Source organism: Physeter macrocephalus, chromosome 4 (assembly GCF_002837175.3).
Source record: "Physeter macrocephalus isolate SW-GA chromosome 4, ASM283717v5, whole genome shotgun sequence".
Lineage (NCBI taxonomy): Eukaryota > Metazoa > Chordata > Mammalia > Artiodactyla > Physeteridae > Physeter > Physeter macrocephalus.
The window spans coordinates 70,357,221-70,379,953 of NC_041217.1; the positions used below are offsets into that span (position 1 = coordinate 70,357,221).

The 22,733-nt window shown below is 38.4% G+C and overlaps 3 protein-coding genes across 6 annotated transcripts in view; 1 reads left to right on the plus strand and 2 right to left on the minus strand.

Moving 5' to 3' along the window:
• SPTA1 (spectrin alpha, erythrocytic 1) overlaps window positions 1-4,826 on the plus strand; it is a 69,582-nt gene extending 64,756 nt beyond the window's left edge. For 3 of the 4 annotated variants that reach the window (XM_024116086.2, XM_028488089.1, XM_028488090.1), the window contains exons 47-51: window positions 1,050-1,237; window positions 2,321-2,374; window positions 2,763-2,909; window positions 3,677-3,821; window positions 4,355-4,480. In XM_024116086.2, coding sequence (XP_023971854.1) covers window positions 1,050-1,237; window positions 2,321-2,374; window positions 2,763-2,909; window positions 3,677-3,821; window positions 4,355-4,480 — 660 coding nt within the window. Of the gene's footprint in view, window positions 1-1,049; window positions 1,238-2,320; window positions 2,375-2,762; window positions 2,910-3,676; window positions 3,822-4,354 lie in introns of all 4 variants that reach the window. The other variant, XM_055084272.1, reaches the window with a different exon arrangement.
• A 5,387-nt stretch (window positions 4,827-10,213) lies between these two features.
• Window positions 10,214-11,125, minus strand: LOC112062220 (olfactory receptor 10Z1). The gene is given in 3 exon segments (XM_024116004.1): window positions 10,214-10,658; window positions 10,660-10,981; window positions 10,984-11,125. Coding segments are annotated over 3 exon segments (909 nt in total).
• Window positions 11,126-14,347: 3,222 nt separating this feature from the next.
• LOC102978605 (olfactory receptor 10R2-like) lies at window positions 14,348-15,341 on the minus strand. The gene is given in 2 exon segments (XM_024116005.1): window positions 14,348-14,404; window positions 14,406-15,341. Coding segments are annotated over 2 exon segments (993 nt in total).
• Between the last annotated feature and the right edge of the window lie 7,392 nt (window positions 15,342-22,733).

A 22,733-nucleotide genomic window follows, 5' to 3' on the forward strand; every position in this document is an offset into this window, starting at 1 on the left:
AGCTGGGACAAAGTGAGAGAGTGGCATGGACATATATACACTATCAAATGTTAAATAGATAGCTAGTGGGAAGCAGCTGCATAGAGCAGGAAGATCAGCTTGGTGCCCTGTGACCACCTAGAGGGGTGGGATAGGGAGGGTGGGAGGGAGGGAGATGCAAGAGGGAAGAGACATGGGGACATATGTATATGTATAACTGATTCACTTTGTTATAAAGCAGAAACTGACACACCATTGTAAAGCAATTATACTCTAATAAAGATGTTAAAAAAATAAAATAAAATGGCAAGAAAAAAAAAAGCAGTGGGCTAGAACAGTGTTTTTAACCTTAACCTTATTTTCTTTCCCCCCACCACCAGAAGAAAAATTTAACTAATGAAATCTAATTTATCCCTAATGAGAGAACTTAATGCTAAAAAGATGTTGTCAAACAGGATTGATTTTTGGAGGGCCACAAACCATTGTAATATCTAATATGTTTTCATAACTACCCCCCTCATCACAACCAATTCACTCCTCCCCTCTTTAGGAAAAGACATTCCCCTGTTCAGAAAACATGACCTAAACATAGATGTTTGGCATATAATATGCCTGAATGACAGAAGTGTCTTGTGGAAGTCTGTCTGAGCCAATGAAGGAGACTGAAGTGTGAACACTGGGAAGTTTAAGTGGACCTCAGAGCTCAACCACAATCAATAGTGCAAATAATTCATGATGCAGATCACTGGGAGGATGGATCCTGGAAATCCTACCCTTCTTTATCTGCAGTATATAACTGTTGACACTTAGATTTATATATTACAGATTACCAGAATGATAGAAGTCTATCATTGAACCTTTCCACCACTTTATACATGAGGAATACAAATATAAGTGAGGTGGTTTTCCTGAGTAGTTCATTTTTTACAGAGGACAGGAAAATTCCAGAAGATAATTGAAAAGGAACAATGAAGGGAAGGCTAAACTTATCAGCTTCTTACCTTCTGTATCATCCCTAGGCTTGGATCTGGTACCCTGGGTGACTGCCTCTCTTCTTTGTCTTTTTCCAGAGGAAGCAGAAGGAGATCCAGGCAATGAAGCGTAAGCTGACCAAGATTGAGGACCTGGGGGAAAACTTAGAAGAGGCTCTGGTCCTGGACATTAAATACAGCACCATTGGGCTGGCTCAGCAGTGGGACCAGCTCTACCAGCTTGGGATGAGAAGGCAACACAGTCTGGAACAACAGATCCAAGCCAGGTATTGAGAACCTGTGGCCAGGGCTGGGCAAGGGTGTGGGTGGTGTTAGGTATTAGAAACTTATCTCCAAGAGCTAAAGTTTGGGGTACTGTATACAGGGGTTGCTTCAGTGATAGTACACTCACTATCTCCAGAACTGATATTCTCTCTCTCTCTACTGACCCACAGAATGACTATTTCTTTTTAATAGGAGGCTATCATAAACTGGGACACAGTGCTCCCATCCCCCTGTGTCTACTCACCAGCCATTTCTCTGCGTCTATTCACCATCTTATATGACCTCTTCAGAAAGCATTCCCTTTTGTAAAATTCCCACTGAAATGTCTAGAATGAAATAAATATTCAAATTATAGAGCAGAAGAGAAAATTTCATTTTTTTTTCTAAATAAATTAATTATATCAGAGCAGCCTTAGTTCTCCATAGCTTTTTTGGAAGCATTAGTTATCTGGATCAGAGATTGGCAAACTTTTTCTGTAAAGATCTTGATAATAAGTATCATACAATTTGTGAGACATATAGCCTCTGGTTTAACTACTCAACCCTGCTGTTGTGAAGAGAAAACATCTATTGATAATTCATAAATGAATGAGCATGGACATGTTCCAATAAAATTTTATTTATGGACACTGAAATTTGAATTTCTCACAATTTTTAATGTTTAAGGAAACAGACTTCTTCTTTTGATTACTTTTAATCATGTAAAAACCATTCTCAGGGGCTTCCCTGGTGGCGCAGTGGTTGCGCGTCCGCCTGCCGATGCAGCGGAACCGGGTTCGCGCCCCGGTCTGGGAGGATCCCACATGCCGCGGAGCGGCTGGGCCCGTGAGCCATGGCCGCTGCCACAGAGGGAGGCCCGCATACCACAAAAAAAAAAAAAAAAAAAAAAAAAAACCATTCTCAGTTCATTGACTATACAAAAGTGAGTGACCGACTGGATTTGGCCTATGGACCATAGTTTGCCAACCCCTGAACTAGATCACTTGCTAGCATAATAGTCACTAAAATTCCTCTCTTATTCTTATGGCATGTCTTTTCCTATTTCTCTGTTTATTTCATGGGTTAATTTTTGTTTTTTCTTTCAGAGACATCACTGGTCTGAGTGAGGAGACACTACAGGAGTTTGAAACAGCCTTCAGGTGAGTATAACTTCATAGTTGATTGGTTCTTTGTTTTCCAGACAATCAGAATGAATTTCCAAGTAACTATTATTTTTTTTTCCCTCAGTGTGGTTTACTAGGATCTTAAATGAAGATCTAGACATGTTATTTAGCTTCAAGTCTTGGCTTTTAGTATGTCTATGAGATTCCTTGATTTTAGGAAATATATTTATTTTATGTTCAACATTTTATTCATTTCCCTCCGTCCATTAGGTTTTTAAAAAAAGTGTGGAAACACAGGCAAGCTCTCCACTCAACTGATAACCTTATGGAATGTTACTAAAGCCCCAACTAGTACAACAAGAACTATTCTTTTCTTTTTTAATCTGATTCCTATTGAACTTGATAAAATGTTTTTATTCTTTAGGCACTTTGATGAGAATTTGACAGGTCGCTTAAGTCACAAAGATTTCCGGTCCTGCCTGAGAGGGCTCAATTACTACTTGCCCATGGTGGAGGAAGGTGAACCTGAGCCCAAGTTTGAGAAATTCCTGGATGCTGTTGATCCAGGGAGGTAGGAGGAAGACCAAGGGCCAGACCATAGCAGGGAATGAGGCTTGGGCGGGGGGGCAAGCACAGAAAGTAAAATGATCCATAAAATATGAAATTAATTCATCCTGAGAGTAGGAATATACAGACTACCATAAATGAATTGAGCAGCTTTTGGTGCCCTTTTAGGATTAGCTCAGAAGTTCATGGCACTAACTTCAACTCTGCAATTTGTTCAATTCCTGGTTTATGTTTGATCTATGAATTTCAGCTGGTTCTAAGAAAGGAACTTGAGAGAATAATTTCTTCCCTGTGTAAGATCTTACCGAGACATGGATTATTCAAAGGCCAGCTCCTGCAGATGGGGTTATTGTGTGCTTGTGAGGGTGGAACAGAGTCATAGAGGGATTACGTTACTATTAGGGACCAATTCTTTCTTATACCAAGGACCAAAGAAGATCAGAAATAGAGGTCTCCAACTCAACTTGAAGAGCTTGAGATACTTAGAGACTGGTGCTAGTGGAAAATCCCCAAATTCTACTTAGAGAGTCAGGTTGACTGACCCATGTGGAAACAGAGGCTAGAACTTAAGAAACTGTTTATTTGGCTGTAAGGGCATGAGGATGTGGGTCAAATAGAGATCATAGCCCATAGTCTCAGAGAGCTGAGATGGGACAGGCACTTGGAGAATCCAGCTTCTCTCTGTCTCTGAGACACTTAGTAGGATGAGAAAGGGATCTGCCTTCCTCTTTGTCTTGAGAGGGGACAATTCCTGATCTATTTCTCCAACAGAAAGGGCTATATCTCACAAACCGACTATACCGACTTCCTGATCGACAAGGAGTCAGAGAACATCAAGTCCAGCGATGAACTGGAGGATGCTTTCCAAGCCCTGGCAGAGGGCAAGGCCTATATTACCAAAGAGGACATGAAGCAGGTCAGATTCCAGTTTGCATCCACTCTCATTACACTCTCATCATAATCTACATTTTGCTCATCTCAGGCTTGGCTGCCTACTTACCATAGGCAACCACATTCCCCTCCCCCACTTTTTCTCAGTGTTATGCACTGGATATCATTTGCTTTGATCACTCATGTTGTCTTGACACAACTCAAAAACATACAGTCAATCTCTAATGACTATCAGTGTCAATCCCAAACATGCTACTTGGTTTTTAAGGCTATTTATTTACCCTGTTTATTTAATAAGCCAAATTTAGAGAATGGTGTAAATAGTGCAGTCAGAGTGAGATGGGACTCTTTGGATAAGAACTAAGTTGAAGAGATGAGTTGGTCTTATTCATTAGAAATTATAGATTTCTTTCTATAAGAAAAGCACGTGATAGGACCAGGGCTGGCTTCTTCTTCCAAAGTCTCTCCACTTCCTGAGTTTAGGGCATATTAGAAGCCCCAAAGAGCCAGCTATTTTTAGTCCTTATTACTGTATTTTTTTTTTTTTTTATGTTTCAGGCCTTAACCCCAGAACAAGTGTCATTCTGTGCCTCACATATGCAGCAATACATGGACCCACGGGGCCGAAGCCACCCTGCTGGCTATGATTATGTTGGCTTCATCAATTCCTACTTTGGCAAGTGATAAGCAGCTTTTCCTGGGTCAGAGAATCTTGGTGTTGTGGGAAGTATTGGGGTATGAAGGAGACAGGCGAGTACAGAGGGTGGATAGTCGTGTGTGTGTGTGTGTGTGTGTGTGTGTGTGTGTGTATGTGTGTTTTACATTTATTGCAGGACCTGAAAAAATTCTCGAGCTTGGGAGATAAAGGCATTAACAAAATTGGAGGAGAGGAGGCCATGGGTTTATTTTATATGCAACTAGTCACTGCTGAGGGGTATTAAACAAGGTCTCTATTTTTCATTTGTTGAGTTCTACCTATCCTTATTATTTTGTGTTTGTTCTGATTATAGAATAAAGTATTTCCTTTTTTAAAAAACGCCCATTTTTGGGCTTCCCTGGTGGCGCAGTGGTTGAGAGTCCGCCTGCCAATGCAGGGGACACGGGTTCGTGCCCCGGTCCGGGAAGATCCCACATGCCGCCTAGTGGCTGGGCCCTTGCGCCATGGCCGCTGAGCCTGTGTGTCCGGAGCCTGTGCTCCACAATGGGAGAGGCCACAACAGTGAGAGGCCCGCATACCGCAAAAAAGAAAAAAAAAAAATCCCATTTTTTAAAGTTCTTTTTCATAGCACAATATGAAGTAAAATGTTCCTGACTCAATTGGGTTTCTATATTTCTGAGAATTGTACTGTCATCTACATATAGGCAGCTAATTACACTGTAAATAAGTGCTTGGGTACAGTAGATACATAAGATCTAAGATAACTTACAAACAGTGTTTCTCGAGCTTGAAATGTGTTTAAATTCTTACATTTGAAAATGGAGATATTTGATATTCTGGGAAACTCCAATATTTTAGTCTATAAAATGGAATCACACAGAGAAGACCAGCACAGCACACATTTTCTTCTCAATCTGTCCATTTTTCATACTTCCCCATTAGAGTGAATGTTATTACTCTCAGAACAGCAAAATATGAGCATGGCAGGTCTTTTTGTCCTGTACGTCCCTGAATTTTCTCCAAAATTTTAATGTGATAAAAAGAATCTTTGTTTTGATTTACTTCTGTCTCCTATTAGTGTTGAGTCAGTAGAATTTTTATAGAATTAAGGAAAAAAAACAAATGACCCAATTTTGTTCCTATTTATGGCTGAGTAATATTCCTTTATATATATATGTACCACATCTTCTTTATCCATTCATCTTTTGATGGACATTTAGGTTGCTTCCACTGAGTGAAGTAAGTCAGAAAGAGAAAAACAAAGATCGTATATTAACGCATATATGTGGAATCTAGAAAAATGGTACAGATGAACTTATTTGCAGGGCAGGAATAGAGACACAGATGTAGAGAACGGACATATGGACACAGAGGGGGAAGGGGGGGTGGGATGAATTGGGAGATTAGGTTTGACATAAATACACTACCATGTGTAAAATAGATAGCTAGTGGGAACCTGCTGTATAGCACAGGGAGCTCGGCTTGGTGCTCTGTGGTGACCTAGACAAGTGGGATGTGGGGGAAGGAAGTCCAAGAGGGAGGGGATATAGGTATACATATAGCTGATTCACTTTATTGTACAGCAGAAACTAACACAACAATGGAAATCAATTATACTCTAATAAAAAAAATAGCTCAAAAAGAAAAAAGAAAAGAAAAGAAAAAAACAAGAGGTGGTGCTATTTCCAAATAATTTCCAGACCAGGTTTGATCTGAACAGGTTTGAATGCTGACATTCTGTTCGGACTTGTAAAAATTTATGGTTTCATTTGCTTGTGAGAAGACTTAGTTCATTTCTTTGCTCAGTATGAAACTGCCTAGCTGTTTTTGTATCCCCCACAAACAGTCTCCACCTCCCAATCCATGTATATTGCCACTTGGTTACCATTTCAAGTCTCAATCCCATTCTTTGTATAGAAATTAGTCCTTTCTAAGGGACAATTCCTGTCACAGAAGCCATTTAAACAAATTTTGGTTAAAACTATAAAGCTGTCTTTGCTGCTAATAATGTATAAGTGTTTTTACTGATTTTTGCTTAAACAATTGGGTACTATGAAATATGACAATAAAAAAGGTATTTCAAAAAATGTTCATAAATGTCTAAATTGTGTTACCAAATTATGAGTTACCAAATATGATTACAGTTGAAAATATTCATAGCCCAGTAGGCCATCAAAAATCAGTATCATTTAATATCACACTGCCCGAATATGGAAAATCTAAAAATTGTATGTTTGTAATAACCAAAGGCAAAGGTGACTATGGTTCCATTCTTCTCCTGAACACTGCCAAGTATCTGTAAGTCCTAAATCAGATTATTAGGCATGTGGTGAGTCTTTAAGGCAAAGGACCAGTAGTACCATCTCATAAAAAGAGATTAATAATATAGAGGCTAAAGAAGATAGTATTTTTCTAAAGAATCAACAAAAATTCCCTAAGAAGATGGTACTGTTAGAGTTACATACAGCATCTTCTGAAATCAGATTCTGACCACCCATGCACTCAAGCAAAATATGGTAATATGGGAATTATCATACATAACTTAATTGGGGACTATAAATATTCAATTTATAATATTATAACAATTAGAACTTATATCAAATTTTCCTCTTGATCTCAGGGTTAAGTTCCTCATATTTCATAGTGATCTTTTCTTGACCTTCTGTTTACTTACTATGAACTGGAATCCCTGCTGCTCCTTGGTAACTCTCTTCTTTACAATTTATAGAGGGGAGTCTGCCTCTGAGACCCAGCCCTGTGGCTACATTCTTGATTTTTCTTTTATGATTCCTACTGCTTGGTTGTGACTCAAAAACTATTCCACCTTAACAGAACTCTCCCTTTTACATTTTATGGGCTTCCCTGATGCCAAACATTTGCCTGGAAGCCATCTGATTCTTTCTTCCTATAGCCAGATCCATTTCCCAGTACCTACTCTTCTCAGGTCTCTGGATCTAGGTCCATCTTCCTACATTCTCCAGTCAGACACTGTGCCAGGTAACAGCACTTTACTCTTCTTTGGCTGGCTATATCATGAAATATAAGATGCTGTACACTGCCAGGGCTGGCTTCTGCCAGCATGAACTAGGTAACAAATATGTCAGGCTAAAGTGATACTGCCTAGAAACTCCAAATAATAAAATATGGTCACATTGGGTGTTTTATGTATGGCAGACTCTGTTCTAAAGATTTAATCTTAATCATCACAAAAAGGCCTACAAAATAGATACTGTTAAAATTTCATTTTGCCATTGAGAATGGAGGCACAGAAATGTTAATAAACTTCCTCTAGATCACACATCTAAAAAGTGGCAAAGCTAGGCTTTAAACTCAGGAAATCTGACTCCAAAGCTTTATGGAATTAATTGGCTCTTTAAAGAACCATGAGTTGGGCATATGTGGTCATGTTCACATTAGAGGGACCTCTGCTTTGCTATGTGTATATGTGTGTATATACCTGGGAGGAGGATTTTTTCTCTTTAAGCACATGGCCATATTCGTAATCAAGGGAGGGAATTTGAATCACCTAGGCACATTTTGTAAACTATTTCTGCCTGTCACCCCAGATCAATTGTGTCAAGGTCTATTGAGATGGCTCCCAGGAACATATACTTAAAGATACCTCATGTGATTTTTATACCCTTTCATACTTAAGACTACCACATTTGGAAGGTAGATTGACCTTTGAGTATTACATAGCAATTTTTAGAACATCTTTACCCATCATTGCTGAGTGTGCATTTAGGGAATGTTATGCTAGATGAACTGAATACGTTTTGGAAATGAATTTGCTCAAATACCTCAATGCAATGAGGAGATTACTTCCAGACCTAGTGAAAAGGAGCCTAGAGTACATGGATTTTCTCCCCTAACCCAAGTCCTTTCTGCCATTTAACTAAATCTCCTACTTCCCTACAATCTATTCTCTTCTCTTGGACTAGCTTTCTTCCTGCCAAATTTGATTTCCACTGAATTCTCCCTAGAGGATGTGTTTCTTCCCTGAGAGCATGGAAAAATATGGATTCCTATCTGAAAAACATTACCCCAATGTAAGTTCTTTCCTCTCTCTTAAGTCTTGTCCCACTTCTAACTCATTGAAGAATCACACGAATCCTACATTTTCAGAATCTCTTATGTTTCAATTTCTTTCAGTTTCCAATATCTCTATCCTTGTTCAGGTCTTTTTGCCTTTCTTTAAATGATGGCAGTGGATTTCTTACTGATCTTCTTGCCTCTGTTTTCTGCTTTCTGAGATTTGTCATCCTCTCTGCTTCTGGATTAATCTTCCTAAATCACTTTCCAGATTCCACTCCACTCTGCTCAAAGGTATACTGTGTCCTATATTCCACTGCCAAAAGCATCAAGTCTGAAGCAAGGTATTCACAACGCTCTCCTCAAAGAAATCTTAACCCAAGTTAACTTCACCCATCATTTGTGAGATATTTTTGTCCCTCTGGACAACTCACCACACTCTGTAATAAGCCTATATTGTCTTGCCACTGAGACTGTAGTTATTCTGTTCTGTCTTCTTAGAATATATGTACTTTATTTCCACTTACTGCATTCAAAATTTACTCATTCTTTAAGATCAAGTTCAAGTACTACCTTAGACATGAAATCTGCTCTGATCCTCCACCAAGAATAACCTCTCCCTAAACTAAAAGCCAGTATCACTTTGCTTAGCACATTATTAATAGTAGCAGCTGACATTTATTGGAAGATTATTATGATCCAGTTATTGCACTAAATTATTTACACATATGACCCTGTTTAGTCAGCTACACAAAACTACGAAGTTACAACCATTTTACAGGTGAGGACTTTGAAGCTGAGAAAGATTAAATAACTTACCCAGGGTCACACTGTAAGTGGCAGAATCTGTATTCATACTCCTTCCTGACAACTGTGTGAATTCATTCCACCTTTACTTATCCCTAGAAATGTCTCGTACCATGCATGACATATTGTGAGTGGAAAGTAAAATAGGCAGGAAAAAGAGTTCCACCATAGATTCTAAAGAGTAGTATCCATACTAGGGAGTGACTCAAGTGAGGAGGTCCTTACACCCAAGATTAGAAGTCCATTATAGAGCAACAACTATTATTGAGGAAAATAGGGAATGAATCTATTTTCTGAAATAGAAGTTACCCAACTAGAAGAGCCAATTAAAAAGAAGAGGGCAAAGTAATAATGAGCCAGAGATAAAGAAGACAACTACATAAAAAGATTAAAGACACCTTTTGGGAGAGAAAAAATAATAATAACTGACCTCTTCATTTAGGAAAGCATTCAAACTGATTTGCCAACCTGATAGTCACTGAGTTTCAGATCTTGGAAGAATATTACTGGTCAGATAATCTAATTATGTAATGATTTTAGAAATCTCTACAGTATCCCTAGCAGGGCCCCAGCCAGGCTTGCTTTGAACTTGGGCACTTGAAACTCCCCTCATCTTGTTCAGCTCAATTAGAAAATTCTTAATGAACTGGGTTTCAGGAACTAAGTGTGGTGTATGGGAGGCTGAAAGTGAAAATTCAGATTCTGAGATCAGTGTGAGTTAAGCACAGTAACCAGAGCAGAAAGTCCTGCATCTGCATTCCCTAGAAGCCCGGGGGGCATGCAAGAGACAGGATGGGACTCTCTCGGGGAAATGGAGGTGGGGTAGCTTTGGTCTAAAGCCCTGAATATCTGGCCCATTGGCCTGGGTTTCTGGTGTATGTCCAGCCTACATAGAGGAGACTATCCCATTAGGGTAGCCTTCATACTTTACCCAGCAATCTCCCTCAGAAAGCATTTCTCAGGGGTGTCTGCACAGCCCGATTTCTTAGACTATAAACAGTGGGATTGAGGAGGGGAGTCACCACAGTATAGGTGACAGCAATAAGCTGGTCCTGCTCAAGACAGTAACTGGCTTTGGGTCTCAGGTACATGAAGGAGGCACAGCCATAGTGAACAATGACCACTGTGAGGTGTGAGGGGCAAGTAGAGAAGGGCTTCTTCCTCCCCTCATTGGAGGGGATCCTCAGGATTGCTGTCAGGATGTAGGTGTAGGAGATAGTGATGAAGGAGAAGGAGACCAGGAGGACCAACAGGCTGAGGATAAGGATCCCTAGCTCACTCAGACCTGTATCTCCAAAGGCCAGGCTCGGCACTGGCAGCGTGTCACAAAAAAAGTGCTGGATCTCATGGGAGCTGCAAAGGGAGGTGGAAAATGACCAGTGTCATTCCCAGCCCAAAGAGATACCCACTCAAGAAGGAGGTGCCAACCCAGCTGGCATAGTGTAGTGAGGCACAGATGGCTACATATCTGTCAAAGCCCATGACAGCCAGGAGGAAGCAGGTGATACAGGCCCACGAAGCAGAGAAGAACATTTGGACAGCACAGACCACATAGGAGATGGCCAGCCCACCCCTGACCAGGCAGGAAAGCATCCTAGGGATAATGCCCAAGGTATAGCAGGTCTCAGAGAAAGGTAAGAAGGAAAGAAATAGGTACATGGGGGTGTGCAGATGGCTGTCAAGCCGATGATTATGATAATGAAGACATTGCTGGTCAGGGCAAAAAGATACAGGGAGAGGAACAATGCGAAGAGCAGGAGCTGCAGTTCCCCAAAGCTGGAGGAGTCCAGGAATACAAAGCCCCTGTCGAAAGTTGCATTGGTCTGCTCCATTCTGAGTGACATCCCTGATAGATTTGATTCTTTCCACCTTGCCAGAATATGCCTTGTTTCTTTAGAAGGCAAGATGAGGTGGATTCTCATTTCTTTGTACCTGTTGTAACCCAAAGAGAAAGCTCATTTTTAGAGAGCAATAAATTTCAGAAATACACTTATTAGGCACAAGGATGTATGGATCTATTCTCACATGTGTATGTGTGCATACATGAATACAAATATACACAATATGCACATATGTGCACATACATACATGACTACACATATGCAGACACATATATACATGCATACCCATGCAAAGCACTCACACATAATTATGCACATTTTACACATTCAAAACTCTGCACTGGTTAGGATCTGCAGGGAAGGGGAGAGGCAGCACATGGAAAGGAGGGCCTGTGGAGTGCAGAGTTCTGGAGTTTAGAGGAAAAGCAAGAAACACAGTGAAAAGCCATTCCAAAGTGACCTGTTAAAAATTAAATAGAAGGGGAGGAACGAAGATGGTAGAGTAGAAGCACGTGCTCTCACTCCCTCTTGCGAGAACACCAGAGTCACAACTAGCTGCTGGATAATCATCGACAGGAAGACACTGGAACTCACCAAAAAAATACCCCACATCCAGAGACAAAGGAGAAGCTACAGTGAGAAGGAAGGAGGGGCTCAATCACAGTAAAATCAAATCCCAAAACTGCTGGGTTTGTTGTTATTTACCTTATTGTTGATATTTATTAAATTTCATATATGATATTTTAATTTAAAAATGTTTAGGAAGGGAACTAAAGAAAAAGAGAAAGGGAGCATCATTTACCATATATATATATATATATATATATATATATATATGTATGTATGTATATATAACTATTAGCAGCTTTTATTTAATCAAAAAGAGCCACTATTCTTATCCGTGTGAGGAGTTTGGGGAAGTATGTAGTAGATTCAATATTTTTAAACAGGAACAATGTTTATTTTACCTTTGTTTCTTCCATCATATAACCAGTACTCAGTAAATAGTTAAAGAAAGAGTAAATAATTTATAGAACCTGAAAGCTGGCTTTAGCAATTTATTAAATTGATATCAGTCAGTTGATTCCCCCTACATCTTCATTTTCCAATATCGATACTGAAACTGCTTTTTCCTACCTAAAAAACTTGACAAACTGTTACCCAGTCCATGCTTGTACTGTTCACTATACTACAGGGCAATAAAATCGAGAGATAATTTGTTGGGGCAAAGAATAGTGACTTTATTCAGAAAACCAGCAGACCGAGAAGATGGTGGACTAGTGTCCCAAAGAACCATCCTACCAGAGTTAGAATTCAGGCTTCTTTTACACTAAAACGGAAGTGGGTAAAGTCCTGATTCCAGGATGTGTTAATTTCTTCCTTCCTGCAGCCATTCACAGGTAGGCCTGGTCAGGATGTTTCCTGTGAGCTGAACAAAGGTATTTTAGCTTAACGCTCATTACATAGGAGACAGGGTTCCCAGAGATGGGCCATTATGTATAATTTAAGCTTATAGGTAACATCCCTTTGGTGATTAACTTGTAGCAAATGCAATAGGATATAATGGTTAAAAGAAATAGCTCTAATATGGAGTCAGATTTGTTCTTCCCTAATACAAAACCAGAGGGAAGTAAAAATGTCTTAAACTAGGGGATGAATTGATCAATTCAAATGATCAGTTCCTTTGAGTTCCTCTAGCTTTCTTTAGATCTATATATTGGAGAGCATGTATGGTCTTGTATAACCAGCCTGAAAGTGTACAATCTGAAAAACTTTAGATACATTCATATTTTGAATATACTCACATAATTTCAAATCCTCAACCCCTGTTTTCTAAAATGAAAAAATGAAAACCTAATTGCATGGAGAGGGACTCAGGGAGCACTGATAAATAAGAAACAGACAAAATTCAGACAATTTGCAAAGGAAGAGGCACTTGAGAAAGCTAAAAAGGACTATTTCGCTGTAATAGGAATGAAAAAAATATTAGAATAATTGTGGTACAAGTACGTTTGCAGATGCAGTGACAAGAAAAAGAGGGGATTTCAGTTTGATACCTTACATTTTCTCTAAAGTATGATGCAATGTTATCAGGTAACATTGTGTTTGGAAGGAGTGACTGAGAGGGCTATGGGAGGAGAGAGTAGTTCATTGTTGTTTTAAGTAGAAGTGAGCATATGTGCAATACCTTCTGCAGAGAACAGAAGATTGATAATTGGTGATAATTGATAAAGAACAATACAACTAAACTAAACTAATCAAAATAGCCTTCATAAAGATAGGAATGTGGGTATATAATAAAAAATCCTTTAGTCTAATAGACATAGGGGTCAGAGAAGGATACACATGCGATAGAGCTTATAGGGAAGTGTTAGGGAAGAAACTAAGGCTGTATTAGTATAAAATTGACTTCCAAGACAAGGGAAATGATTATCCTAAGTCACCTGGAGTATTATACCCATTTCCTGGTGACTCTTCTGAAGAATGCTATTAACAGAATGGAAAGTACTTTGAGAATAATCCAGAGAAAGATGACTAGGATTTATCAAAGGAGTCATCAGCTAGGTTAAAGGTGTTTTTAGGAAAGCATACATCATTCCTCTTCAAATATTTGAATTGCTGTTCTGTAAGTGAAATATTGACACAAGATATGCATCTCTGGAGATAATAAGTGGGACCAAAAGGAAGAAGCTATATAAAAGTGGAGCTTTATAACAGAGATATTTAACAGTGGTTAAACTAGAGGATGAAATACTGCAAGTGAGATTCCTGCAATGACAGAACAGTTGGAAGTGATAGCCTTGGGTCCATTCCAACACTAGTAGCTCATGGTTATGTTAATAATTTTCAACTAGACTTATTTCATTTTCTCATGATTTTTTTGTGAGGGGTCCTGTTAAGGTTTTGCTAAACTATTGAGAACTTGTGATGACTGAACCTTCTATACTGAATTACCATTCACAGTGTTACCTATCCTTCCTGGAAGAGACTGAAATCATTCTAATATAAGTATTCTGAAAAATCAAAATACTTCCCTGTTCAAGTTTAAGAGCTTTTGAAATGTGCATCTGATTAAGAATTACCCCAAGTTTAAGAATGCACTTCACAAAACTTATCAAAATAATACCACGGAGAATCTTTCACTATGAGGTTTTAAAGTGTTATGTAAATGAAAGACAACAGTATCATCATTTTATAGTTATTGATATGTCCTCAGAAAAGATTTTTTGTGTGTGTATGTGAAGTATTCTCATTATAGAGCTTTAGGATAAAATCCTTTTCTGCCAGTCACTTTCTGAATGGACATCTGGACATCCTTGTTCCTGAGGCTATACACCAGGGGATTCAACAATGGAGTCACAACTGTGTACACCACTGTCACGAGCCTATCTTTGCTGGATGAGTACTTGGATGATGGTCGCAGGTAGACAAAGGAGGCACAGCCATAGTGAACGATGACTACAGTAAGATGGGAGGCCCAGGTGGAGAAGGCTTTTCGCTTGCCTTCAGCTGATGGGATCCTCAGGATGGTACGAGCAATGAAGCCATAAGAAATGCAAGTGAAAGCCAGGGGGACCATGAGTGCTAGAACTCCACCAATGAAGATGACCACTTCATTGATGTAAGTATCAGTACAGGCAAGCTGGATAACTGCTGAGATGTCACAGAAGTAGTGGTTAATCTTGTTAGGGCCACAGAAAGGTAGTTGAAAGACTAAGAGGGAGCCTATCAGTGAGAACAAAAAACCAATCACAGCACAAGTGGCTGCCAGTTCTCCACATACCTGCCAGCTCATAAGGATAGAGTACTGAAGTGGATGACAGATGTCATAACACATGACACCAAATAACATGCAATTAGTGACAGCAAAGCCAAGGAAGAAAAACATCTGAGTGTCACAGTTAATAAATGAGATTGTTCTCATCAGAGACAACAGATTTATAAGCATCTTGGACATGATGACAAAGGTGTAGCCTCTCTCAGAGATGGAAAGGATCCCTAGGAAGAAGTATATAGGTATGTGGAGGCTGTGATCCAGGTTGATGACAGTGAAAATGGTGATGTTTCCACTCAGGATAATCAGATATAGGCACAGAAAAACAGCAAAGAAGATGAGCTGGATTTCTCCAAAGTTGGAGAATCCCAGCAACAGGAACTCTGTGACAGAGGAGAAATTAGTTTGGTTGACTTGTTCCCCAATATTCATCTACAGAGAACAAGAATGAAGAAACATTTTTTACCATGAAAGGTGGAGATAGTTAGTTCCACTATGGGTTGAAGAATACTAAATAGGAGAAGGGGTAAGGACTAATGCTAGTAGGAAATGCCCTATCAATCATGCCAATTTATGGAATTGTTTCCAGAAACTCAGATTGCATGTTCCCAGTGACATTTCTGCATCTCTTATAGTGTTTAAGTCTAGGAAATTATTTTCACACTCCCTATTTCAAATACCAATTAGGGAATGAAAGTGTCTGAAAACTTCCTGCATACCAACTTAACTCTACCATTTATTATCTGTGTAATCCTCTGTGCCTCAGCTTTTTCATTTGTAACATAAAGATACTAATAGCACCTCTTTACTAGTTTTCTTATGAAAAGTAAATCATTTAGCAGAGCACAGGCATACTGTAAACTTCTAGTAAATGTCAGTTTCTGCTACGTAAGTTATTTAATTTTCAGGAAGTAGTGCTAGTTTTTAAGTTTCCTTTTGGAGATACTTTAAACATATGTCTGCTTCAGGTTTTATTTTTTAATCCTATTGTTTTATTTTCAAAAAACTACTGGACCAACATGCAAACCCAACTCCTATTTGTGTTTATTTATGGAGACAATAATATTGTGTTGACTTTGGTTCATCCTTTCCCCTAATCAAACAATCTATTTGACTCACTCAGTTGATGGGATTTGGGTGGGACCTTAGTGCATTTTAAGTAGCTCTAGAGAAACACAAAGTTCTTACAGTCAGGTTGGTAATTGATCTTTCTAACTGCCTACCATTCTGCCAAAAATATAGACCTGATTTAGAATTCTGCTGTAACTGTAGTTTCAGACTTCAGAAGGAAATAAATCGAACCAATCAGACCTTACTTCAGTATGATCCATTACAACTCTTCACATTTTCCCTGGATTTCCAACAGAACTCACCATTGCATTGGACACATCTGGCCTCAAGGAGTTTCAGCTCCTCCAATTACTCCTTACTAAAGGATGAGCAAATCCTTTCTGCTTTAATTCAACTAAAATCAAGTTTGAATTTGTAAAGTAATAAAAAAATCAAAGCAACCAAATAGCTGGAAAACATAAGGCACAGAAATGGAATGCAAAAAGAAAATTTTTTACCTAATGTATAATAGCTCAATTGAAGAAACCAGGTGACTGTTAATCCTACATTTTTGAGGTGTATTTCTTAATCTAGACCATCTTTGAGTGTTTTCACTTCAGGGTCCCTCACTTTCAAGAGAAGCGGAAATATCAGTTTCATTTTTCTATCTGAATGGAGCATAGTGACCATTAGGCTAATGGGTAGATTTGACAGGCTTTCTGAGTAGACACGTCATTATTTCTATCAAATTATTTATTCATTAATGTGTTAATTTATTGATAAATTAAATTAATATTTCCATTTACTCCATATTTACTTTTATTTTTTTATTTTTTAAAATTATTTTTATTGGGACATAGTTGTTTTACAATGTTGTGTTAGTTTCTACTGTACAGTGAAGTGGAGTTCCCTGTGCTATACAGCAGGTTCTTATTAGTTATATATTTTATACATATTAGTGTATATATGTCAATTCCAATCTCCCAATTCATCCTACCCCCGATACATTTCTATTTTAGTGTATGTAAAGTACCATTAAGTAAAGTCCCATTCTTAAATAATATTAAATCACCTTGCCTTCCTCAACAAATGGAAAGACTATGTCTTCTCATCTTGCAACTCGCCTCTGTGCTTTTGCTCATTTTTCCCCTTCACCTGGAAAACCTTTATTCACTTTCTATTCATTCTTGATCCCCCAAATAGAAGCTGCAACCTCTTGACTACTCTGGTCTCCAATGATAAGAGTGATATCAACTTTCCCTTCTCTTAAATTATTTAGTTACTTTCTATTGTGTATGAAATGTATCATGAAAGTACCAGTCTCTACTTTTTCATACACCAGAGTGTAAATGCCTTGGGAGCAGTTTTGTATTTCTCATAGCATATGAATACAAATTGCTACTTAAGAACTATTTGTTTAATTAATTGATGACTAAATATTTTATTTTTTAAAGATGGCAGCTGTAAAAGGCACTATCTAAGCTCATGAAAAAGATGGTGGAATTTTAAGCCTTGTATGGAGAATCTGGGAACAGAGATTCAGCTCACAACCTACCAGATCATACTGCAAACTTATAATTATGTTACCTACATAATAACGTGTCACACAACCAAGAAGTTGTAGAACATTAACCAGACCCAAGTTCTCATGAATGTCCCTACCATTGCTTTTATTATTATTATTACTATTACTACTATTCTGGTTCTTCAAAATACCTTAATGCATCACTAGATGGCTAAAAAAACAAACCACCAGGATATTCCCTGAGGAATGTAATTTATTTACCTCCTCAGTTCCCATCTACGACGCTTATGCAGTAGATTATTTGTCCACAGAATGTTACGATTGTGAGGTCTAAAAACAGCAGAAGATCTGCAAGGAAAGATAATTCAATTATGCATTCACTTCTTCTACTTCCTCATTGCTTATTAGACTCTTCTAATACACCATTTTCAACGGAGAATAGTTTCATGTGACATTCGAGAATGGACATTAAATGAAGTAAATGTAGAAAATTCACTCTTGATAGGAAATTAGCAGTTTCTGTCCTTTCTTTTTCAATCACTCAGGAAAGCCTTTTGAAAGGAATCAGTCTTTCAGAGATGGTTGATAGAGAGGGAGTCAGTTCCATGGGATTGGGGAGCATATTTCATAACGCTTGTTTGTAGCCATGCCTGTGCCTACTACAGTTCATTGGTGGTGCCCTGTTTATCACCTCAAAGCACTGTATTATCCTCCTTCTTCTAAGTCTATCATATATATTTGTACCTTGCTCTCCCTACATGCTCTTTTTTTAACCATCATTAATAGATAGACTAAAGCTCATGGGATAATTAGAATATTTCTAAAATTATCATTGGTGACTGGCATTTCTCTATCACTAGACCCAAACACTAACTTTACTCAATTTTTCACATAAAATAACCCAACAGGGCCGATTTCTCTAAGTTCCCTAACACAAAGCTATTAGAAGTCAGTGAAACCTAGAAATCTAATCAAATAGGAGAAAAAAATTAATATTACTACAAGCATTTCTATTTTGAAATGACTCTATTCTATTTCTTTCTGCTACTGACATCTCAATACCCCCAAACTCTGTATTCCTACCTCTTCTGCTGAGAAATCTGAGAAGTATTCCCTAAAGCATCATTGAAGAACTTTTCTTTTGTCTCTTATTAGTTGTAGCACCAACATGTTGGTTTATATTTATACTTATCAAAACTCCAGGGAGCTATTATTGCAACCTTATTTTTGGCACAGTTCCAATCCTTTCAATGAGTAAAGAGGATGCAGAAAACAACATGGATCCTAAATCTCACAGGTCCAATAAGATAAAAAGGGAACAGGAGAAAACTGACATTGGCAATTAATTGGCAATTAGTCCTAGGTTGCCTGGTAGCTCATTAGAAACTGAAGGCTGTTGCAAATTAAGAAAAAGAGAAGTAAATATGGAAATCCCATATTATAAGAGGTAACACACGACTGTATTTTCTAAGGTTGCTAGGTGAGGGAGAAACCCTTTTCTTCCTTGGATTTCACCAGGGCAAATAAAACGTGCTTTATCATTGCAAAAGAAAAAGCAAAGTTCTTTTTAGTATAGGTTCATCTGAACTCTACAAATTCAGTTTCTGCACCAAGGATAGGGGCATAGGAGCATAGTGTGTGGGATGAGGAAGGGCGATATCTTAGCTATCCAAACTGAGACCTTGAAGAACAGTGGCAAAGAACAGGTATGAGGACTGAAGGAAAGTTGTGGACTGTTTAGGTGCAGGTCACAGAGATGATACTCCACTTCTTCCTAGCTTGATGGAGATGAAAAGACCTCCAATCAAGTGTCGGCCTCAAGGATAGGGAATAGGATGAAAAAATCTTGAGTAGCATCCTAGAGGGCTTGGCTAGTCCCCTAATTATCCTCATTCTTTCCTGCAGTTCTCTGTTGGACTGACCAAAAGTAGATGAGAGAGTTTGTGGAGTTGAAGGAAAAACAGTTAAGTGCCTGTTCTACATTTGTGTGCCACTGTTTTCATATCCTGTATTTGAAATGAAGTTAAAGTCAAGCTCTCTGTTGCTGGACTCAGCCAACACAATTTCTAGACCTTTAAATTTTCTAGAAATCTTTATTCTTCCTCTTCTGTGAGATAATGAAGAAAAATTCACCCTCTCTACCCTCCCTCATGAGTCATGAGCGATTCAAACGGAGAGGTCAGAAAGGCTTGCAGGCACTTAGCATCAAGGTCTTCTCGCATTTGACTCTGTTGCAGATCTCATCAGTGGCTATGGGCAGAGAAGTACCTGTTGGCAGTCCCCAGCATTTGTTCTCAGAACAGCAGAAACTCCCAAGTGAAATGATTACTGACTCAGTTTTTTATTTCCAGTATTACCATTTTCTGCTACCAACAGAGATATGACAGTAGCTACTGCTGCTTCCAGCAATTTTCAAATGTGCACAACAGTCCCTCCTAATAGCTGCTGAATTCCTGGATTTCTTGGAGAGCTGGTCTGCTCAGTGCATCTTCCCAAATAAACATTTCCCCACAGGGTGCTGGCCAAGTCCTCAGCCTTGGTGCTGCATAAGCCTTTAAAGAAATCTGTTCCTCTAAGATATTGGAGCAGAAATAAATCTGAAAAATTCTGCAGTTAGTCACATTTCAGAATCACTTCTTGAAACAATTGTGGGCTTAAGATAACCTCCATAACTGTATGAGCCAATTCCTGTGAATGTATATGAATACATTCTGTTTGTTGTGTTTCTCTGGAGAACAAAGACCAATACACAAAACATACTCTGAACATAAGTGATAGATAGAAATGGAAATGGAAAAGTGTAAAGAAGAAATCTTAAAAATTATAAAAAGAAGACTGTCGTATGTTAATCAGTAGCTTTGATTTTCTTGTGAATGAAGCACAATACAATCCAGCATAAAGAAAGGGAATCTATTAGCTTAAATCACTGGGAAGTTCAAGACAAATCTCATGAGATATGGCTCAATTCAGAGACTTGCATTACAACATTATGCTGAGTCTTGACTCAGAAGTCAACCTCTGAAAAACATCCTCATCTATAATTTACTTTTTCTCTTTAACATATATCACAATTTTATGTGCATTTAAATTATTTTTTTTCATTTATATCTCTATTTTCCATTTCCATGGGAAATTTTTTCCTGTTTTGGTAAATTTTTTAGGCTCATCTCTAGGATATTGCCTGATACATAATAAGTATTCAATAAATATTTGTTGAATAAACGAATAGTTTTTCTGTCTTTCACTTACTTAGCTTCACACTTTGTGCTAGATTTCTTTTGCAATAAGCTGGATTTATCCAAATAACAGGGGAAAAAATGAAGATGAAATTCTTAAAACTCCACTCTTAGCCATACAATTCAAAAGATTTTCAGTCTCACACAGCTAAATACTGAATTTAATCAATATTCTTTCTAGATAGAATTTGGAGCAATGTGTGGTTGATTTCACAGGACTTTTCACCCAACATATGGCAAGGGATGGAGGAGGTAGGGTTTGTCCCTTGACTGTTACACTTGAAATGGTTCCAGTATAATTTATATCTATTGTACTTAATTGTGTATTGTAAAAAGTGAAAAAAAAATCCAAGTTATATTAAACTCAGTAGATAAAAGGAATCCAATTCATCACTCCCATATCTGAACAAACATCAGAACAGCAAATGATGAGTTGCAGGCAAATTATGAATAATAGGCTATGACATCACCACAGGCTCAATTGATTTGTTTTCTTAGCTCTTCTTTCTTCTCTATTTCAGTTTCACTCTTTTCTCGGTTTTCCTCATGGTAGTAAAATGGAAGGCAAAACTGAGGTCATCTTTCTTTTATCTTGCTTATATAGAGAAGCAAAATAATAAGAACCTGAGTGCTGAGAGTATACTGTAGGAGTTAGACTCAGTTTCTGCTCCCTACTTTTGCGAGTATTGTGAGAAGACAGTAAAAATATTACAGCAGGGCTTCCCTGGTGGCACAGTGGTTGAGAGTCCGCCTGCCGATGCGGGGGACATGGGTTCGTGCCCCGGTCTGGGAAGATCCCACATGCCGTGGAGAGGCTGGGCCCGTGAGCCATGGCCCCTGAACCTGCGCGTCCAGAGCTGTGCTCTGCAACGGGAGAGGCCACAACAGTCAGAGGCCCGCGTACTGCAAAAAAAAAAAAAAAAAAAAAAAAAAAGCTACAGCAGCAGCATTTCTTTGACCTGTAGATTTCAGCTATGGTCAAGTTCTCTTAAATCAATAATTCCAGTGACAAACTTCTGATTCTTTCAAACTTTCCAATAATTTGTAGGCACACAATTTCTCAAATTAAATTTTCTTCTTAAAACACCTATATAATTTTATATTTCCTGCATTAATTTTCAACTGAATCAATGATTCTGTAGGAATTAAGAAAAATATTTAAATTGCATAAAATATTTTATTAAAATTTTGGGGTGTAACTCTCATAAAAGTAAAGGCAAGTAGGAATTTTGCTTCTGGTCTGAATGAGTTAAGTACTTGGTGTGTCAAACGTCTTGAAGATAACAACTACAAACTCTGGAAAAAGCAAAAGGAGCAGCTACTTGAACACACTGGAGATAGAATAAAAGCAGGCAGGGGCTTCCCTGGTGGTGCAGTGGTTAAGAATCCACCTGCCAAAGCAGGGCACACAGGTTCGAGCCCTGGTCCAGGAAGATCCCACATGCCACGGAACAACTAAGCCTGTACACCACAACTACTGAAGCCTGCACGCCTAGAGCCTGTGCTCCATGACAAGAGAAGCCACTGCAGTGGGAAGCCCATGCACTGCAATGAAGAGTAACCCCCGCTGGCCTCAACTAAAGAAAGACTGCATGCAGCAACGAAGACCCAATGCAGCCAAAAAAAATGAATAAATAAAATAAAATAAAACATTAAAAATAAATAAATAAATAAAAGCAGGCAGATCTAGAATGCATTCAACACTTGGAAGAAGGTAAGTACACAGCATGATTTCTCTTTGATAGAGTTTTAGTTTGAATGAAGACCACATTCACCACTGTTTGTGAAAAGCTTAAAATTTAAAATGAAAACCAACAGACTTCCTGGCATGAAGAACCAGAAAATAGAGTGGGGTAACTAGAACTGCTGGAAGGGGAGGAGAGAATCCTGGAAAGAGAGAGCCAGAGAGATAATTTCAAAATCTCTGTATATATTTTGCCCAAATTTCTGGTTGACTCCTGAAGCACACATGTGTGAGAAAGACTCAAAGCAGTCCAGAAGTACAAAAGAAAT